Here is a 19,711-nt window from a genome sequence, read left to right as displayed (position 1 = left end):
GTGGAGACCATCTAGAGGAGGAGGGGGAGGAGGAGAAGCTGGCAGCGATGGTGGTGGTGATGGAGTTGAGAAGGAGAAAGATTTGGTGATGTTGGAGTTAATGGGTGATAGTGTATGGATTGGTCCTAGGAAAACCATGTGAAAGTTTTTTTTTCCCCATAGTAGTTATGCTGTCTTTGTCAATTCTGCCTCGTGAAAATGAATAACAAGAGGCAGTGTAGCTTGGTCACAGATCATTATTCTTTCCAACATACAAAGCTAAGCAGAAAATTAGGAGACTTACTCCTGACCCTATTCGCACCCTTTTTTAAACCCTAATTTTAAGAGCTCCTGACCCAGAAAAAAAGTTATTCCAGGGATGTAGGCTAATAAAAAGGACGTTTTCTCTCCTTTAACCTCCATTGACTTATAAAAATTGGGAAGTGGGACTGTAAAACTCTTTAGTGTAACTACTGACCACAGCAGGGAGAGTATGCCCTAGGTTGTACCCTTAGTGGACAGAACAGCATTATCCTTTGGGCCAAAGGAAACCCAGCCAAGAACTCACTCAGATCTTCTGTCTGAGTTGTCCTAGCCTTTGCTCCAAGTCAGTCTTCTCAACCCCAGTACTCCTGACATGTAACATCAACCCTTTATTCTGGGAGCTGTCCTGTGCACACTGTAGGATCTTTAGCAGCATTCTTGACTTCTACCCCCAGATGCCAGTAGGATCCCACCCCCTCAGTTGTGGCAACCAAAAATATCTCCAGACATTGCCAAATGGGAGGTAAAATTGCTCCCGTGGGAGCCTCCCCCTCACCCCCCATTTGAGCACCACTGCTCTGAGTGTATTAGGTGATTAGTTGATAAATAATATTTTCCAGATTTTAGTTTTACTTTTAAATACTTTGTTATTTTAAGTATTGTGCAGAATAGGATTTGCTTTTAAGAACTGTGAAAATGAACGGCAAGCACATTTTCTAATTTGGGGGTAAAAGTGAGGACAGGGTCTTTCTTTGAGAATTCAACATTATGACCTTTGGATGCCTAGTACAGTGGTTTTCTGAGTGCTGGTGGGGACCAGAGTAGGTCAGGATTGTATATGTATGGGTGTAGGCATACAATGTAAAATGTATTTCTTATTTGGGAATAACTGAGAAAAACATTTGAGAACTGCTGGCCTAGTGATAATGTATAAGCCCAGCTTCCCCTTTCAAACTGGAATATTCTCAACGTATACTTCATAGCAATAAGTGTTTATCCAGACCAGCTAAGCTATTTATCTTGTCAGGTAAATTTATCAAAGTCTTGGGCATATGAAACATTCAAACTCGTTCACTGTAGTAGTAGATTTGAGACTCTCTTAACTTTGGTTTCTGGTGCATATCATCTTTTTGCTGGAGGAGGAAGCTCTGAACTCCATCACATATTTTAGAACATTCTTGGCACGTTACTTGTGGACTGTTCATGCCCTCCCCCTACACAAGATACTGAAAAAAGACCTCTCCATTTTAATTGTTTTCTTCATCAGCATGCATGTAAAAGTCCTGTTTTTCATCAGTTATATTTATTTTGTTGACTTGTAGAAATTGTGCTTTATAGAGGAAAGGGCAAGAAACATTTTGTGTATTACTTATTGAGAATCAAACATAAATATGAGCATAAAGACATAAAAATTACTAACACTGCTTGTACTTTTGTAAAATTCATCTTAAAATGGCAACCTTAAGTTAAATAATAGCCTATGGGGAATTCGTTAGTTGGGACAATCTGCCATTACTAAGTCATGAATTCAGCTGTTAATAGGAAATTCTTGGCTTCCTGAAATCCATCAACACTTCCAGACACTTAAAAAGCTGCTTTAGTTCTATTCACTAAAGAAAATACATTTATATTTTGAGTTATTTCATTTGTTCAGCGGCTGCTTTTCAAAGATTTAAGCATTCCAGAAAGCACATTTTCATCTTTTCAGTATTAAGAAAACATTTCAAACTAGTTTCATAACGTTAGAAACTTTGTCTTAGGGGATAGTGTTTTTTTTTTCTCTAAGGAAAAATGTTAATGATTATTCAAAAGTTATTTATATTACAATTCATTTATTTTTACAGAGACAGTTTTTATATCCCTGTGTTTCTAATTTGGATGATACTCAGAGATATTCAAGGTATTTTCTTGATGGTTTCAGGGAAAATTTGTGGGTTTTTTTTCTTCTAAGTTGTCTAACATTTACATTTTATATTTGCAAAATATCAGTGAATATATCACAAAAACTCACATGTTTATTTCATGGTGCCTTTATATATCATTGAGTGGCTATGCCTAGTTTTTGTGTGTAGAATGAAAGCAGGTGTAGAGAGAGCTGAAGTTTTAACATTGCTCAAAAGCTGAGCTTTATGTGAGATATTCGTTTAGGAAGCCAGATTGCTAGTATCGGCCTTTAAAATAGGCTAGGGGCGCCTGGGTGGCTCAGTCAGTTAAGTATCCAGAGCTTGGCTCAGGTCATAATCTCAAGGTTCATGAGTTTGAGTTCCGTGTCGGACTCTGCTGTTAGCATGGAGCCCACTTTGGATCCTTTGTCAAATGCCTCCTCTGTGTATGCACTGTCTTTCTCTGTCTCTCAAAATTAAACATTTAAAAGTAGGCTAACAATACTAGGACGGATTTGAGAATTGCTTGATCAGGAAAGGATATAAAGTATTGTCATCATAAGCTTATACAGAGTGTTCTTTTATTAAAGTTAGTTTTGAGGGGTGCCTGGGTAGCTCAGTCGGTTAAGTGTCCCAACTCTTGATATTGGCTCAGGTCATGATCTCAGTTTTGTGATTTCAAGCCTCACATCTGGCTCTGCTCTGACCCTACGGAGTCTGCTTGGGATTCCCTCTCTCCCTCTGCCCCACCCCTGCTCACACTCTCTCTGTCTTCCTCAAATAAACTTAAAAAAAAAAAAAAAAAAAAAAACTTTTCAAAAAATTTAGTTTTGAGACTGGTTTGAAATTACTTTTTCATTGGTTCATGTACAATTTCCTTATACATCCAATTAATAAACATTTATTTTGCAACTACTTGCTAGATACTGTATTAACTTCTTACAGGCCTTTAAAGCTTTTATTCTAGCAAATGATATCAGCACTGCATTGTTCTTAAAAATAATAAATCAACATAATAGAAAATTCTGTTACAGCCATCTATATCTATATTGACTTTAAAACTCAGCACTGGGGCGCCTGGGTGGCTCAGTTGGCTAAGCGTCCGACTTCAGCTCAGGTCATGATCTCAGTTTGTGAGTTCAAGCCCCGCATCAGGCTCTGTGCTGACAGGTCAGAGCCTGGGGCCTGCTTCAGATTCTGTCTCTCTCTCTCTCTCTCTCTCTCTCTCAATCTCTCTCTCTCTCTCGCTCCCTCCCCTGATCATTCTCTCTCTCAAAAATAAACATTTAAAAAATAAATAAAACTGGGCACTGTCACTTTTAGTATAGTTTTTTTGTGTAAGTACTGAATTATTCCAAAGGTGATTATAGGTGGCTATTTTTGAACGAAAAAATACTATCGTTTTAGTACAGTGTACCCATCTTCCTTTTAGAGATTTAAAAGAGATTCATCATTGAATCCCATCATTAAGGAATGCTGACTGGTACAAGTGGAGCAGCACCTGAAACTTCTTACCACTGCATGCCTCTTCTAGGTGCCCAAATACCACTTTTTATGAGAAAGGGAAGGGTGCAAATAATAGTACTATGTTAAGTTACCTGAGTCTCCGTATCCAGTTGCAGAACGAATTGCTGGAGCAAATCCTGCTGCTACCAAGATAGGAAGGTTATTTTTCCTAATGTTTCATGATGTACAAATGCCATTTTTTCCTCCTCATTTGGTAGGAAAAAGTGAGGTTTTAGGAGGGGGAGTACTCCAAAGTCCAATTTCAGTAGAATGTAAAATTAAATTTCATTAAATATTGCTTTAATGCCTTCAAGGATGAATGCCTTGTAATACTGTGATCAGTAATCTGCATAACCTTTAGTCTTCTCACAGATTTTAGAAAGGTTTATATTTATAAATAAATGGATGAAGCTGATCACATACTTTTATTTTTATAGTTTATGTTGTCTTTGAACAGTTACTATGAATTAATACTCTTTTAAAGATGGGAATTGTGATATGTGTATAAATCTATTGTTAAGCTAATAAATCTGTTTATTCAGATTGGAAAGTTCTTTGAATAAGGATAATCATTGATCATTTTGATCTTACCTGGCTTCTCTCTTGGCTCCTGTGAGTAGATATATTAAGAACTCTATCATCCCTTTTATCTTGTGTAAGGAAAGTATTGGTGGCATAAAATATCTGTCATACATATTTTTAAATTTTCACAAAAAATCCTGATTATTTATAGTATAAGTTAAAGATGTAATAATAATTTATCGTTCTTTTAACTCTTTTTTTTTTTTAAAGGTGATGGATGTGGACATACTGTACTAGGCCCTGAAAGTGGGACCCTCATGTCCATAAACTACCCACAGACCTATCCCAACAGCACCGTTTGTGAATGGGAGATCCGTGTAAAGATGGGAGAGAGAGTGCGCATCAAATTTGGTGACTTTGACATTGAAGATTCTGATTCTTGTCATTTTAATTACTTGAGAATTTATAATGGCATTGGAGTTAGCAGAACTGAAATAGGTAGGAATTTTTCTTGTAAATGTACATCACTGCCCTGAGTTTTAAAGCTAAAGCAATGTTTGATACTTGACATTGAATAACTAGGTTGTATAGGATGATATGTAAGAAATTATTTGTGTGGACCATGTGTGGAAATCTCAATTTGAACCTTTTGGGAAGAGAAGATTCTTGTCTGTTTATTTACTCTCCAAGTAAGCTTGTTGGTACTTTTGCAACAGGATGTACTTTTGCAAGCAGGATGTACTGCTTCCAAGAAGGAGGACATTAATTATCTCATTTTTTTGTTTTGTTTTTTTCCTGATCACTTTATTTGCAACTAAAGAATACAGGTATAATTCACGCATAATTCACACTTAGGAGGCAGTATATTATGGTGATTAAAGCATGGGTTTTGGATCCAAACTGCCTGGTATTAAACCCTCTCTCTGCTGTTAGCGTATGTGTGACTTTGGGTGAGTTACCTGACCTGTTTTTTCATTTGTAAAATAGAGAATGAATTAGTAACATGTAAAGTGCTAAGAAGAGTACCTAACACATAATATATGCTTAGTAAATATTAGCTACTATAGTTGTTATACTTAGCTAAGATCAGTGGTTTTCAATTATGCCTGCATATTAGAGTCACATGGAAAGACTTTAAATAATACTGTATACCTGGTCCCCATCCTGGACCAGTTGAATCAGAATTCATTGGGTGGGACCCACGCCCCTGTATTTTAAAAGCTTCCCAGGAGAATCTACTCTGTCGTTAAGGTAAGAACCTTTGGCTTTTAGAGATCAGTCCCTTTGTTTCAGGAAAGGCAGAAAAAATCTAAGACTCTTTGGGTGAGCTAACATCATAAAGAAATCTTGAATTCTTTCTGAGTTAATTTGGAAACATTGATTGGTACAAATGTATAAAATGTCTTTTAGAAGTATAATTGGAACCCAGTATCTTTAAGTGTGATGTTCATCCTCTCGCCTCTTCCCCATCTCTGGTCTAATCCTTCATGTCTTCTCTATTTTTTGGCCTCTTACCTGAGAGGCCTGGGAGCAAGGCCTGGTGCTTTTTTTTTTTTTTTTTTTTTTTTTTTTTTTTTTTTTTTTTGGGGGGGGTTTTTTTTTTTTTTTTTTTTTTTTTTCCGTTTTTTTTTTTTTTTTTTTAAGTTTACTTACTTATTTTAAGAGAGAGCATGCGAGCAGAGGGAGGAGCAGAGAGAGAAAGAATCCCAAGTAATTAATCTCCACACTGACAGTGCAGAGTCTGATGCAGGACTCGAATTCAAAACTGTGAGATTATGACCTGAGCCAAAACCTAGACTCAGATGCTTAACTGAGTCACCTAGGTGCCCCTTCTTTATTTTTTCTAAGTATTATCTGTTTCGGATTTTATCTTTAAGTAATTCAGTTTTAGTAAGTTGTTTGCCTGGTAAATTACCCAGTTCACCTGAGTCTTCAAATTCATTTGCAATGATGTCTGCAAAATAGAATCCTATGGCTTTTTTTCTAATGGTTATTTCAGTGGTTTTGTCAATGGTTATTTTCTTCATGACATTTTTTGTTTGTTTGTTTTCTTTATTTGTACTCTTTTTTTTTTCCATGTCAGCTAGTGGTTTGCCTATTTTGTTTCTTCAAAAAATGGAATTTGATTTATTAACTGTATTTAGATCTGTTCTTTTTTCTCTCCCTTATTAATCTTTGTTTCTAGTTCCGTTATTTCATTTTCTTCATTATACTCTTTGAGTTTATTTTGCCATTTATTTCTGAGCTTTTAGAAAAGAATTTTAATTCATTTACATTCTTTCATTTTTATTGATAAGTATGTCTAAAGCTGTGGGGTTTAATTTGATATGCCACAGATTGATTTATAGTGTTATCAATACTTTTTTGGAATTCTGTAATTTGTTTTGTATTTCCCTTTTACCCACTAACTGTTTACTATTGGGTAAATAATACATAAGTAGATTTATTTCCTGTTGGAAGTACCTTTCTTTGCTGCTGTTAATAATTTTTATTTTTACTGCATTGTGGTCATAAATATTTCTGAGTGTGGTTGGAAGGGATATCACTATTTCATGGAGCTTGTTAATATTTTCTGCATAACCTAATATATACAACCTTTATTATGAATGTCCTGTGTATGCTTGAGAAGGTTTATTTGCTAATATCAAGATGCAAAGTTTGATATACATTCAGAAGATTTGTCTTATTTATTGTTTAGATTTTCTTTTTTTTTTTTTTTTAACTTTTTTTAATGTTTATTTATTTTTGAGAGAGAGACATAGCACAAACAGGGGAGGGGCAGAGAGAGAGGGAGACACAGAATCTGAAGGAGGCTTCAGGCTCTGAGCTGTCATCTCAGAGCCTGACGCAGGGCTCAAACTCACAAACCATGAAATCATGACCTGAGCTGAAGTCGGACACTTAACCAACTAAGCCACCCACGCGCCCTTCTGTTTAGATTTTCTACACATATCTTTATTTTTACCTACTTGATTGGTATGTCTCTTTTTTCCTGTTTTTCCTTGGGATTTTGCTTTTACGGGAGTTGCAGTGTTGCATAAATATTCTTGATTATAATATCTTTATTTGAAATTGTGACCTCCAGCATTAGACGTTTCCTTTGTCATGTCTAATAATACTTTTAGTTTGAATTCTTTGTCTCTCAATATCTGCATATCCTCCTTCTTGTCTCTTACTGTTTTCATTTGCCTGGTATACCTGCTTTGCTATTTTTAGCCTTTCTATATCATTTTGTTTTGTATGTGTTTCTTGTATGTAGCACATTTTTCACAGTTTATTTTGTGAAGTAAATTGAAAAAAAAATTTTTTTGATAGTTAAGCCCATTTGCACGTATTTATAAAATTAGAATGTTTTATCTCAAGTTTATCGTATTTTAAGCTATAATTATATGTATTTGTTGTGCTTATTTCTTTTGTTTTGTTTTTTTTTTTTTTTTTGGTTTGAGAGAGAGAGTGAAAGTGGGGGAGCGAAACAGGAGGGGGGAGAGAGAGAGAGAGAGAGAGAGAGAGAGAGAGAGAGAATATGAGTCTTAGGCAGGCTCCATGCTTAGCTCAGAGCCTGACATGGGGCTTGATCCCATGACCCTGGGATCATGACCTGAGCTGAAATTAAGAGTCAGACACTTCAACTGACTGAGTCACCCAGGCACACCTTGTTCGTATTTCTTTACATTGTTTTCTTTCCTTTTTATTTTAAAACTGCTTTTGGAGTTTAATAAGTTTTGTAATTTTGTTCTAAGTGTTATCTTTCAATTTATACTATTTTTTAAAACAATTTTTTTAATGTTTATTTATTTTTGAGACAGAGAGAGACAGAGCATGAATGGGGGTGGGTCAGAGAGAGGGACACACAGAATCTGAAGCAGGCTCCAGGCTCTGAGCTGTCAGCACAGAGCCCGACATGGGGCTCGAGCTCACAGACTGTGAGATCATGATCTGAGCTGAAGTCGGGTGCTTAACCGGCTGAGCCACCCAGGCGCCGCGGATTTGTCTTTTTTTGATGGTGTTCTTTAACTCCTACCAATTGTCTGTGCTACCTGCTACATAACATTCAATGAACTATTCTACCTCCTCTTTTCCTCTCTTCTTTCCCCTACTTTTACTCTGTTAGAACATAAATTCATAACATGCAGCCTACATTATATAACCTCTTATTCTTCAACCCCTCTCTAACTTTTCTGGATCTGTTTTGTTTTAATTTTTTAAGGTTTATTTATTTATTTTGAGAGAGAGTGCAAGTTGGGGAGGGGCAGGGAGAGGTTGAGAGGGAGAGAGACAGAATCGCAAGCAGGCTCCACACCGTCAATATGGAGCCCAATGTGGGGCTCAAAGTCATGAACTTCAAGATCATGACCTGACCTCAAATCAGACATTTACCTAACTGAGCAACCCAGGCGCTTCTCTACTTCTGTATTTAAAAATAACAAATGGGGACGCCTGGGTGGCTCAGTCAGGTGAGCGTCCGGCTTCGGCTCAGGGCATGATCTCACAGTCTGTGAGCTCGAGCCCCGTGTCAGGCTCTGTGCTGACAGCTCAGAGCCTGGAGCCTGCTTCGAATTCTGTGTCCCCCTCTCTCTGCCCCTCCCCTGCTCATGCTCTGTCTCTGTCTCAGAAATAAATAAACATTAAAAAAAATTTTTTTAAATAAGCAAATAAAAAAAATAAAAATAACAAATGTTCATTTTCAGCCTTTTGCGCAAGTTCTCCCAGTCATACTGTGAATGGGTAAAATTCATCTTAGACTAGATTGATTCTTGAAGCAGAACTTATGGGTGCAGAATTTCTTGCATGTTTAAAATTGCTTTTTAGGGGCATCTGGGTGGCTCAGTTAAGCCTCCAGCTTTGGCTCAGGTCATGGTCTCATGATTCGTGGGTTCAAGCTCCATGTCACGCTCTGTGCTGACAGCTCAGAGTCTGGAGCCTGCTTCGGATTCTGTGTCTCCGTCTCTCTCTGCCCCTCCCCTGCTCGTGCTCTGTCTCTCTCTCTCAAAAATAAACCTTTAAAAAAACTGCTTATTTTTAAATTTGTATTACATGAAGACTTGAGGATCAATTTGATTTTATGTAAATATGTCCTTGATTCACATGTTCTTTCTTTGAGTTTATTGATTTATTTTTAAATACTCTTCTGGGGGCGCCTGGGTGGCGCAGTCAGTTAAGCGTCCGACTTCAGCCAGGTCACGATCTCGCGGTCCGGGAGTTCGAGCCCCACGTCGGGCTCTGGGCTGATGGCTCAGAGCCTGGAGCCTGTTTCCGATTCTGTGTCTCCCTCTCTCTCTGCCCCTCCCCCATTCATGCTCTGTCTCTCTCTGTCCCAAAAATAAATAAACGTTGAAAAAAAATTAAAAAAAAAAAATAAAAAATAAATAAATAAATAAATAAATAAATACTCTTCTGGAGTGCCTCAGTAGCTCAGACAAGTGTCCAACTCTTGATTTTGGCTCAAGTCATGATCTGGGATTGAGCCCTGCGTTGGGCTCCCTATGGACAGCACAGAGCCTGCTCTCTGTCAAAAATAAATAAGTAAACATTTTAAAAAATTAAAAAAATAAATACTCTTCCATTATCGCCAGACTTTTTGTATTGATTTTTGAGAAGTTTATTTACCTTTAAAGTCTTAATAGTGTTACAAGGATATGTGTTGAAGGTGATCATTGTGGGCTGGTTTTCATTGATATCCAGTGACCTGTTTCAATATATAGATACAGATCTTTCACTTCGGGAAAGTTTTGTGGGATGATACTTTTAATATTCTGTTCCATTGTCTTGTGGATCTTTTTTTGATTTTAAGTATAAGAAAATTAGATCTTCCTTGCCCTTTCAGCCACATTCTCACCAGTCCTTTTAGTTTTTTTATTTCCTTTTCAGTCTATTTTTATTCTTTTTTTCAATATTCATTATCATGTTTTCATTAGAATCCATTATTCCTTGTGCACTTTGTACATAAATATGGTCTTTATTTTTTATGTAATTTTGTCATTTCTTTGTTTTGTGAGACCAGCTCTTAGTTCTTTAAGATTTTGTCCATCTCTGTTTTTAGTTTTTGATTTTGTGTTTCAAGTGTTTTTATCATATCTCCAATTGTTTGAGGACGTAACATTAAGTTTGGAATGTTCAGTTTCCTTCTGCTTTACCACTGTTTTTTTAGTGGGAGGAGGTTTCCATAAACTGAATTGTTGGGATTCTCGTATTTTGTTTGTATACTGTATATTTTTTTAAGTAGATAAAGGCTGCAGCTAGGTATTTGTGTGGACAAGGGTGGTAGTTTGCAGTGCTTTGTTTACTTTATAGTTTGTGATAGGTTCATGATAGCCCTCTTCTGCCAGTGTAGTAGGTACTTTCTTTTTCTAGAAAAGAGGTTGAGGTGGAGGAGGAGTTGTGTTCTGTTCTTTCTTTCTTTCTTTCTTTCTTTCTTTCTTTCATCTTGCAGGATTCTAAATTTTGCCCTCTTGCTTTGCTTTTTCTCTCCTTTACAATGTATGTTCCAAAGAATTCCTCTCTATTGCTTTTAACCTACTTCTCCCCTGAAGTGTTTCCTTTCCAAAATTGCACTACTGAGGATTTCTGCGCTCTTAACTTCCTTCCCTGAAGTCAGTATTCTCATTTACCAGTGGATTGTTTTTCCCAGTATTTTCTGGCTCTGCATGGGATACCTTGATCATCTTTGGCTTCCCCAATGGGTCTTTCCTTGACTTCTACCACTTAGGTTATTCTTAGACTCCCTGAAATCTGTTGCTATGCTTTACTGGTCTGTGACCCTTTGAGTTTCTTCCTCCTTCTTTTAAAGTTGTCTTTGTACCCCTCCCCCGTTCATGCTCTGTCTCTCTCTCTGTCCCAAAAATAAATAAAAAACGTTGAAAAAAAAATTTAAAAAAAAAATAAATAAATAAAGTTGTCTTTGTAAAAAATAATTATTTTATGTCAAAATAAAGTGATAAGTACTCTTTCATTTGAAAGCAGTAAAAGTATTACAATATAGTCATCATTGCTAACATTTTCCATTTAGAGCAGTTTTCCATAAGCAGGAATTGAAGAAATGGTGAGTAATCTTAACGAGTGTAGGTATCTTGAATGATACATGTAAGAGCCACACAGTTTTATGTGAGATAAAGTCCTAGCCTATGAAAACAAGTCGTCAGAAAGGCAAAAGGCATCTCATATCTGTTCATCATGAAAATACATGGATTCCTGTGGATAGTTTTCATGAGAAGGCTCAGTGGAAATTTAAATTTAAGCTGGATTTGTCCCTAATGCCGAGGTGTATCATATGAGGTTGTTTGTAGCATTGCAAAGTACAGAAGCCATACACAATTCAAAATACTGTAGTGAATCTTTGTGCCCTGGAATGGTCAAGCTAGCTTAGTGACCTAGAAGAGAAAAAAAAAATACACTTTGTCTGTATAAATGATGTTATCACTTCAAAATGTTTCCTCTAATGTTTGAGGCATGTCAGTGAAGAATTGACAACTGTCTCATTTTTTGGCAGGATTCAACTGGATAAAACTTAAGCTACTGTGCAGTCCTACCCACAAATTCCTATTTGTGGGCCTTTACAGGAAATACTATAAAAAGCCTTTGACATCTCCTAAGTGGTGACAATTTTATTTTTCTATAAAAGCTTTGAAAGAAATTTCATGGTATGCTATGTATGTCTCACCTGTGATGCTTTGACGACACATCTGGTTTTTACTGAAGTCTGTACGTTGTTGTGACTCATCATTTTTATATTAATTATACTTAGTATGAGAAATTCTGCCAGCTATCAAGAAAGAAACTATCAACTTAATAAAAGCCAAAGCATTGAGTCACTACATTTATAGGAGCTTTTATTAATAAAATAGAAACAGATTAATGATTTTCTCTTCTGTCCAGAGGTTTGATTGCTTTCCAGAAGATAAGTCTTACCCTCAAAGTGTAAGTTTCCTAAGAGAAAGAAAACCTACTAAGAAAAATTTGATGGGGAAGATTGGTATTCCTTTGTAAATATTTTGGTCCACATGAATGCTATTAAATTTTCCATCGAGGCCCTTTGGTTACCATCATAGATAGTTATAAAAAGTTATGTGCTCCTCCCATTCTTTAAGAGGTTATTATTAGAGGCACCTGTACTTAAAGAAATGCAAATTTTTAAAACTCAATATATTCCCTCCTTGAATTTTTAATTAGTAAAAAATATATAAAAATTTTATGTTCACATGGATATAGTGAAATTGGTACTTTTTTTAATGTTGCAATCTCTTAGTAGTTATAGCTCACTCGGCTAGCCGTCTTGAAATACATATTAAGAATCCTTCTTAAGGAAATATTTCAAAAACTAAAGAAGATGTCTATTCCAACATTTTTCACTATATAGAAATTGGAAGCAATCTAAATTTCTAACAATTAGGAGATTAAGTTATATCGACCATATAACCAGTTCTCCTCTATCACGGATTGTTTGCTATGAGCATTTTCTTACCCATCTTTTGGTGAATGTGAGTGTCCAGTTCGACATCTAGAAGAGGAGTTGCTGGTTCACTAGATATGCATGTGTTCATCTTTAGTAGATATTGCCGAATGCATTTGTGGTTGTGGTGGTTTAGACACATCAGTTGTGTATGAGAATTCCAGTTCTTATCTCTCCTTTTGCCATTTTAACCATTCTTGTGTGTGTGTGTGCTGATACCACATTGTAGCTTTGCTTTACATGTCCCTGATGGCTAATCATATTATTCTCTTTTCATGTGTTTATTAGCCATTTGACTATCTTTTCTGAAAAGTGTTGAAATATTTTATGCATTTTTTTTTCTTTTGGGTGATCATTTTCTTATTTGTAGTAGTTCTTTCTATATACTGGCATGAGTTCTTTGGGGTATGTGTATTAATTTTTTTTTAATGTTTATCCATTTACTTTTTTTTTTAAAACTTTTTAATGTTTTATTTATTTTTGAGAGAGAGACAGAGAGACAGAGCATGAGCAGGGGAGGGGCAAAGAGAGAGGGAGGCACAGAATCCGAAGCAGGCTCCAGGCTCCAAGCTGTCAGCACAGAGCCTGACGCAGGGCTCGAACTCACAAATGTGAGAGATCATGACCTGAGCCGAAGTCGGTTGCTCAACTGACTGAGCCACCCAGGCACCCCATATCCATTTACTTTTGAGGGAGAGAGAGAAAGGGAGACAGAGAATCCCAGGCAGGCTCTTCACTGCCAGCTCAGAGTCCAACATGAAGCCCAAACCAACAAACTAAAAACCATGACCCACGCCAAAACCAAGAGTCAGACACCCAACTGACTGAGCCACTGAGGCACCCCGTATGTACAAAATATATATTCTTCTGGGGTGCTTCGGTGGCTCAGTTGATTAAGCATCTCACTCTGGATTTCAGCTCAGATCGTGATCTCACAGTTCATAAGATCAAACCCATGTGGGGCTCTGTGCTGACAGTGCAGAGACAACTTGGGATTCTCTCTCTCCCTCTCTCTGCTCCTCCCCCACTCATGTTCTCCTTCTCTCTCTCTCTCTCTCAGAAATAAGTAAACTTTAAAATGTGTGTGTGTATGTATATATATATATGTGTGTGTATATATGTACACATATGTGTGTATATATACACATATATGTTCCCTTTTTCTATGGCCTTTCTTTTTATCTCCCTATTGATATCTTTTGGTAGACTTTAATTTTAACCATTTTAATGTTCAGTTATTAATTTTTTAAGTTTATGGTTACCATTTTTTGTGTTCTCTTTTAAAATCCTTGCCCCTCATAGCTCATGAAGTTGTTCCCAACATTTTCCTCTAAAAAAAGCTTTATTGTTTTCCTTTCTACACATATTATCTTCAATCGGTCCATAATTGATTTTTGTATAATTGATTTTTGTACATGGCATGGGAAGTAGGAGTAAAAGTGTCAAGGTACATTTTCCCATGTGGACTTTATTTTTATCTTATTTAAAAAACTTTTTTTAAAGTTTTGAGAGAGAGTTAAAGAGTTTTGAGAGAGAGTTAAAATTTTGAGAGAGAGTGCAGGGGAGGGGTGGAGAGAATCCCAGGCAGGCTCCACACTGTCAGTGCAGGGCTTGAACTTGAACCGTGAGATCATGACCTGAGCCAAGATCAAGAGTCAGACACTTAACTGGCTGAGCCAACCAGGAGCCCCTGGACTTTATTTTTAAATGTACAAATACTGGGTCTGTCATTTATTCATGAAAAAATAACACTAAAATTACCATCTTCTCCTGAAATCAAAATCCACAATGATTTTTTTTGAAATACAAAAAATACCCTCTTATTTTATATCTTTTTTTAGAGAGGGCAGGAGAGAAGGGGGAGAGGGAGAGAGAGAGAGACAAAATCTCAAGCAGGCTCCACACTCAGCATGGAGCCCAACAACATGGGGCTTGATCTCATGAGTGCGAGATCATGACCTGAGCCAAAATCAAGAGTCAGGACACTTAACTGACTGAGCCAGTCAGGTGCTCTGAAAAATACACTTTTATTTTATTATTTTTTAAAATTAATTTATTTACAGAGAGAGAGAGAGAGAGAATGAGCATGAATGGGGAGGGGCAGAGAGAGAGGATCCCAAGCTGGCTCTTTTCTGGTCAGTGGAGCCCAATGCAGGGCTCGAACTCACAAACCATGAGATCATGACCTAAGCTGAAATCAAGAGTCAGATACTTAACAGACTGAACCACCCAGGTGCCCCATCTGAAAAATATACTTTTAAGGTAGTCACCACTGTCTTTTAGAAGTAAAGGCAAATCCATTATTGGTGTTACTGCTATTGCTTTTAAAAATGGTAAATATTTGTTACTTGTTCTTTTAAATATATGCTAAAAAAATATACTCAATATTGTTTAAAAGGAAATTAGATCTGTACCTTCCCATGATTGTCTTCTCCATGTAAGTCTTTGTTGAAACAGTTAAAGGTAATGCTAAGTCCAGCCAAAAGCAACTTATTGTTAGTCACCATATAATCGAAATCATTATGGGAAGACAGTCATTCAAAAGAAGAACATGACTCAAAGCAATCTACACATTTAATGCAATTCTATCAAAATACTGCTGACATTTTTCACAGAGCTAGAACAAACAATTCTAAAATGTATATGGAACCACAAAAGACGCCAAAACAATCCTGAAAAAGAAAAGCAAAGCTGGAGGCATCCTGATTCTGGACTTGAAACTGGATTACAAGCTGTAGTCATTAAGACACTATGGGACTGACACAAAAACAGACACTGTATCAGTGGAACAGAATAGAAAACCCAGAAATGGATCCACAACTATATGGTCAACTCATCTTCAATAAGGTAGGAAAGAATACCGCATGGAAAGAAGACTGTCTCTTCAACAAATGGTGCTGAGAAAACTGGACATCTTCTGCAACATGCAGAACAATGAAATTGGACCACTTTCTTACACCATATACAAAAATTCAAAATGGACGAAAGACCTAAATTTGAGACAGGGAAAACTATCAAAATCCTAGAGGAGAGCACAGGCAGCAACCTGTTTGACCTAGGCTAGAGTAACTTGTTACTAGACACATCTCCCGAGGCAAGGGAAACAAAAGCAAAAGTGAACTATTGGGACCTCAAGATAAAAAGCTTCTGCATAGAGAAGGAAACAATCAAAACTAAAAGGCAACTGATGGAATGGGAAATGATATTTGCAAATGACATATAAGATAAAGGGTTAGTATTCAAAATCTATACAGAACTTATCAAACTCACCACCCTAAAAACAACTGATCTAGTTAAGGGTGAGAAGACATGAATAGACATTTTTCTAAAGAAGACATCCAGATGGCCAACAGGTGAAAAGATGTTCAATGTCACTCATCATTAGGGAAATACAAATCGACCACGATGAGATACCACCTCGTACCTGTCAGAATGGCTAAAATTAACATAAGAACAGATGTTGGCGAGAATGTGGAGAAAGGGGAACCTTTTGTACTTTTGGTGGGAATGCAAACTGGTGCAGCCACTCTTGAACACAGTATGGAAGTTCCTCAAAAAGTTAAAAATAGAACTACTGTATGACCCAGCAATTGCACTACTAGGTATTTACCCAAAGGATACAAAAATACAAGTTCAAAAGGGTACATGCACCCCAGTGTTCATAGTGGCATTATCAGCAATAGCCACACTGGGGAAAGAACCAAAGGGTCCATCGACTGATGAATGGATAAAAAAGATGTGCTATTGTATATACAACGAGTTATTATTCAGCCATCAAAAAGAATAAAATCTTGCCATTTGCAACAGCATGGATGGAGCTAGGAGCTAGAGCTAAGCAAAATAAGAGATAAATATATGGTTACATTCATATATGGAACTTAAAACAGATGAATATATAAGGCGGGAGAGAAAAAAGGGAAACAAACCATAAGAGGCTCTCAAAGATGGAGATCAGTGGCACCTGGGTGACTCAATTGTGCGTCCAGCTTCATCTCAGGTCATGATCTCAGTGTTCATGAGTTCAAACCCTGCATCGGGCTCACTGGGCTCACTGCTGTCAGCACGGCCTCCTCTGGATCCTCTGTCCCGTCCCCCCGCCACACACACACATGCACACGAGCACGCGCGTGTTCTCTCTCTCTCTCTCTCTCTCTCTCTCTCTCTCTCAAAAACATTTAAACAGAACAGAGGGTTGATGGAGGGAGGTGGGTGGGGGATGGGCTAAATGGGTGATGGTTATTGAGAAGGGCACTTGCTATAATGAGCACTGGGTGTTGTATGTAAGTGATGAGTCACTGAATTCTGTTCCTGAAACCAATATTGCACTGTATGTTAACTAACTAGAAATTAAATAAAAAATTTAAAAAGGTGGGGGAAGAAAAGTATGTGAAATCACTCTGTCAGATGGCTAATTTTATACCTCCATCTCACTCTGGCCCACCAAGCACAAGGCAGTGATCCTTATTGGTGGACGTTACTTACTGATAGCATCTTTTCTAAACATTTTCTGGGTATTAAAATGCCCTCTTATGCATTTTAGGGGCTTCAGCTGTGCATTTGCCCTGTTCTGCTACACTAAGCTTTCCAAGGGCAACAGTGTGCACAGTCTACTTTCATCGCTAAATTCCTAGTGCATACCTCTCTCAGTGCCTGGATATTCGGAGGCTCAGTTCATTGATGAATTACTTTGAAAGTTCCAAATTTGGAATTGTTTTTGTGATTAGAAGTGCTTCTGGACATAAGCACTAAAATCACATGCCTAAATCAGTTTGTAAATTAGGAGTGATATTCTCTAAGCAAACTCCATTTCCATCTATTCCATCTATTGGAGGTGGACAGATTTGATGTGCTTTTGCTCTAACAAGTAACTCCCACCCTCTACCTTCTCTTTCTAAGTTGCAAGTTTGTAAGGAGAGTGTTGTTCTGTGACAGACTTCTTGGGTAAGTTAAATGATCTTCCATTTAGTCGAGAACATAAATCGGATTTCTTAAGTTTATGGCAGTAATAATAGCACCTCTAATCTATTTCACATCAGAGGGATTGCTTCCCTCTTTTGAATATAGAATATTTTCATTTAACAACTTCCAGAGTTTATTGCTGTTCACTATCTACCAAAAGTATAGTTAATACAGACTTTGAAAGACATCTGATAACCTTAAGACCTCTAAGCTCTATGCAAGAGGATGCAAACTCATTGCAAACAGAGGGTGGGGTGAGTGTAGTAACAGCATTGCACTGATAAATGCTAACTGAGCTTCGGGATTGAGGACTTTATGGAGTGGTGGGGACTGTAACAAACCAATGTATCACTTTCTCTCTTTAAAGGGGACAGCCATTACTTAGGTACAGTCATGTGGAGGACTGGCCCGGGTGTCTTTTATTTATTTTATTTTTATTTATTTTTATTTTTTGAGAGAAGCCAGAAATTCAGAATTTATGTGAAGTTTAAAGATTTTTTAAATTGTTTTTAATGTTTATTATTTATTTTTGAGAGAGAGAGCATGAGTGGGGAGGGGCAGAGAGAGAGGGAGACACAATCTGAAGCACACTCCAGGCTCTGAGCTGTCAGCGCAAGCCCGATTCAGGGCTTGAATGCACAAACTGTGAGGTCATGACCTGAGCCAAAGTCGGATGCTTAACCGACTGAGCCAGCCAGGTGCCCCGAAGTTTAAAGATTTTTAAATCTTGGCAGCTAATCATTATTGAAATAGTGTAAACCCCAAATTGTATAGGCCAAGAGGACCTGAGTCATGGGTAGATTCCAACCTCTGCACTTTATTTCTCTTGGATTTGATCATCCAAAGGCAAGGTATCCTTACTATACAAGCATCCCTCAGAGGTATGGTGGGTTCAGTTTCATATCCCGGCAGTAAAGCGGGCATTGGAATAAAGCAAGTCAAATGAATTTTTTGGTTTCCCCATGCATATAAAAGTTACATTTACACTATACTATAGTAAGCGTGCAGTAGCACAAGATATGTGCTATACATAACTTACATATACATAACTTAAAAATACTTGATTGTTGAGGCATCTAGGTGGCTCAGTTGCTTAAGCGTCCAACTTTTGACTTCAGCTCAGGTCATTATCACATGGTTGTGAGATCAAGCTCCGTGTCAGGTCAGCATGGAACGCAGAGCCTGCTTAGAATTCTCTTACCTCTCTCTCTCTCTAAAAATAAATAAATTTAAAAAATACTTTCTCAAAAAAAAAAATACTTGATTGCTAAAAATTGCTAACCATCACCTGCACTTTCAGTCTTTTCAGTCAATCTTTTTGTTGGTGGAGGATCTGGGGTCAGTGTTGATGGCTGTTGACTGATCAGAGTGGTGGTTGCTGAAGGCTGGGGTGACTGTGGCAGTTTCTTTAAGACCGCAACAAACTTTGCAGCATCGGTTGACTCTTCCTTTCAGAAAAGATTACTCTATAGCATGTGATGCTGTTTGATAGCATTTTACCTGCAGTAGAACTCATTTCAAAGTTGGGGTCCATCTTCTCAAACCCTGCCACTGCCTTGTCAACTAAGTTTATATACTGTTCTAAATCCTTTGTTGTCATTTCAGCCATCTTTATGGCATCTTCACCAGGAGTGGTTTCCATCTCCAGCAACCACTCTCTGCTCATCCATAAGAAGCAGCTACTCATACATTCAAATTTTATCATGAGATTGCAGCATTTCAGTTGCATCTTCAGGTTCCAGTTCTAATTCTCTTGCTATTTCCACCACATCTGCAGCTACTTCCTTCATGGAAGTCTTGAACCCTTCACAGTCATCCATGAGGGTTGGAATCAACTTCTTCCAAACCCATTAAGGTTGATAATTTAACCATATCCCATGAATCATGAATGTTGTTAATGGTATCTGGAATGCTATATCTTTTCCAGGAGGTTTTCAGTTTACTTTGCCCAGATCTGTCAGAGGAATCGCTATCCATGGCACCTGTAGCCTAATGAAATGTATTTCTTAAATAATAAGACTTGAAAATCAAAATCACTTCTTCATCCATGGGCTGCAGAAGCAATATTATGTTAGCAGGCATGAAAACAACATTAATTTCATTGTATATCTCCATCAGGGCTGTTGAATGACCAGGTACATTGTCAACGAGC

General features: G+C 37.4%; 1 protein-coding gene across 4 annotated transcripts in view; it reads left to right on the top strand.

Annotated features, from left to right (window-relative positions):
- DCBLD2 (discoidin, CUB and LCCL domain containing 2) overlaps positions 1–19,711 on the top strand; it is a 91,348-nt gene that overhangs the window by 10,382 nt on the left and 61,255 nt on the right. For all 4 annotated transcript variants that reach the window (XM_040484288.1, XM_040484286.1, XM_040484285.1 and 1 more), the window contains exon 2: positions 4,425–4,652. In XM_040484288.1, the coding sequence (XP_040340222.1) occupies positions 4,425–4,652 (228 nt within the window). The remainder of the gene's footprint in view (positions 1–4,424; positions 4,653–19,711) is intronic.

The sequence above is a fragment of the Herpailurus yagouaroundi genome, unplaced genomic scaffold (genome assembly GCF_014898765.1).
Source record: "Herpailurus yagouaroundi ecotype Mexico unplaced genomic scaffold, PumYag 162, whole genome shotgun sequence".
Taxonomy (NCBI): Eukaryota; Metazoa; Chordata; class Mammalia; order Carnivora; family Felidae; genus Herpailurus; species Herpailurus yagouaroundi.
Note: the sequence above shows the minus strand (reverse complement) of the source record. Positions and strands in the feature narration are given on the sequence as shown.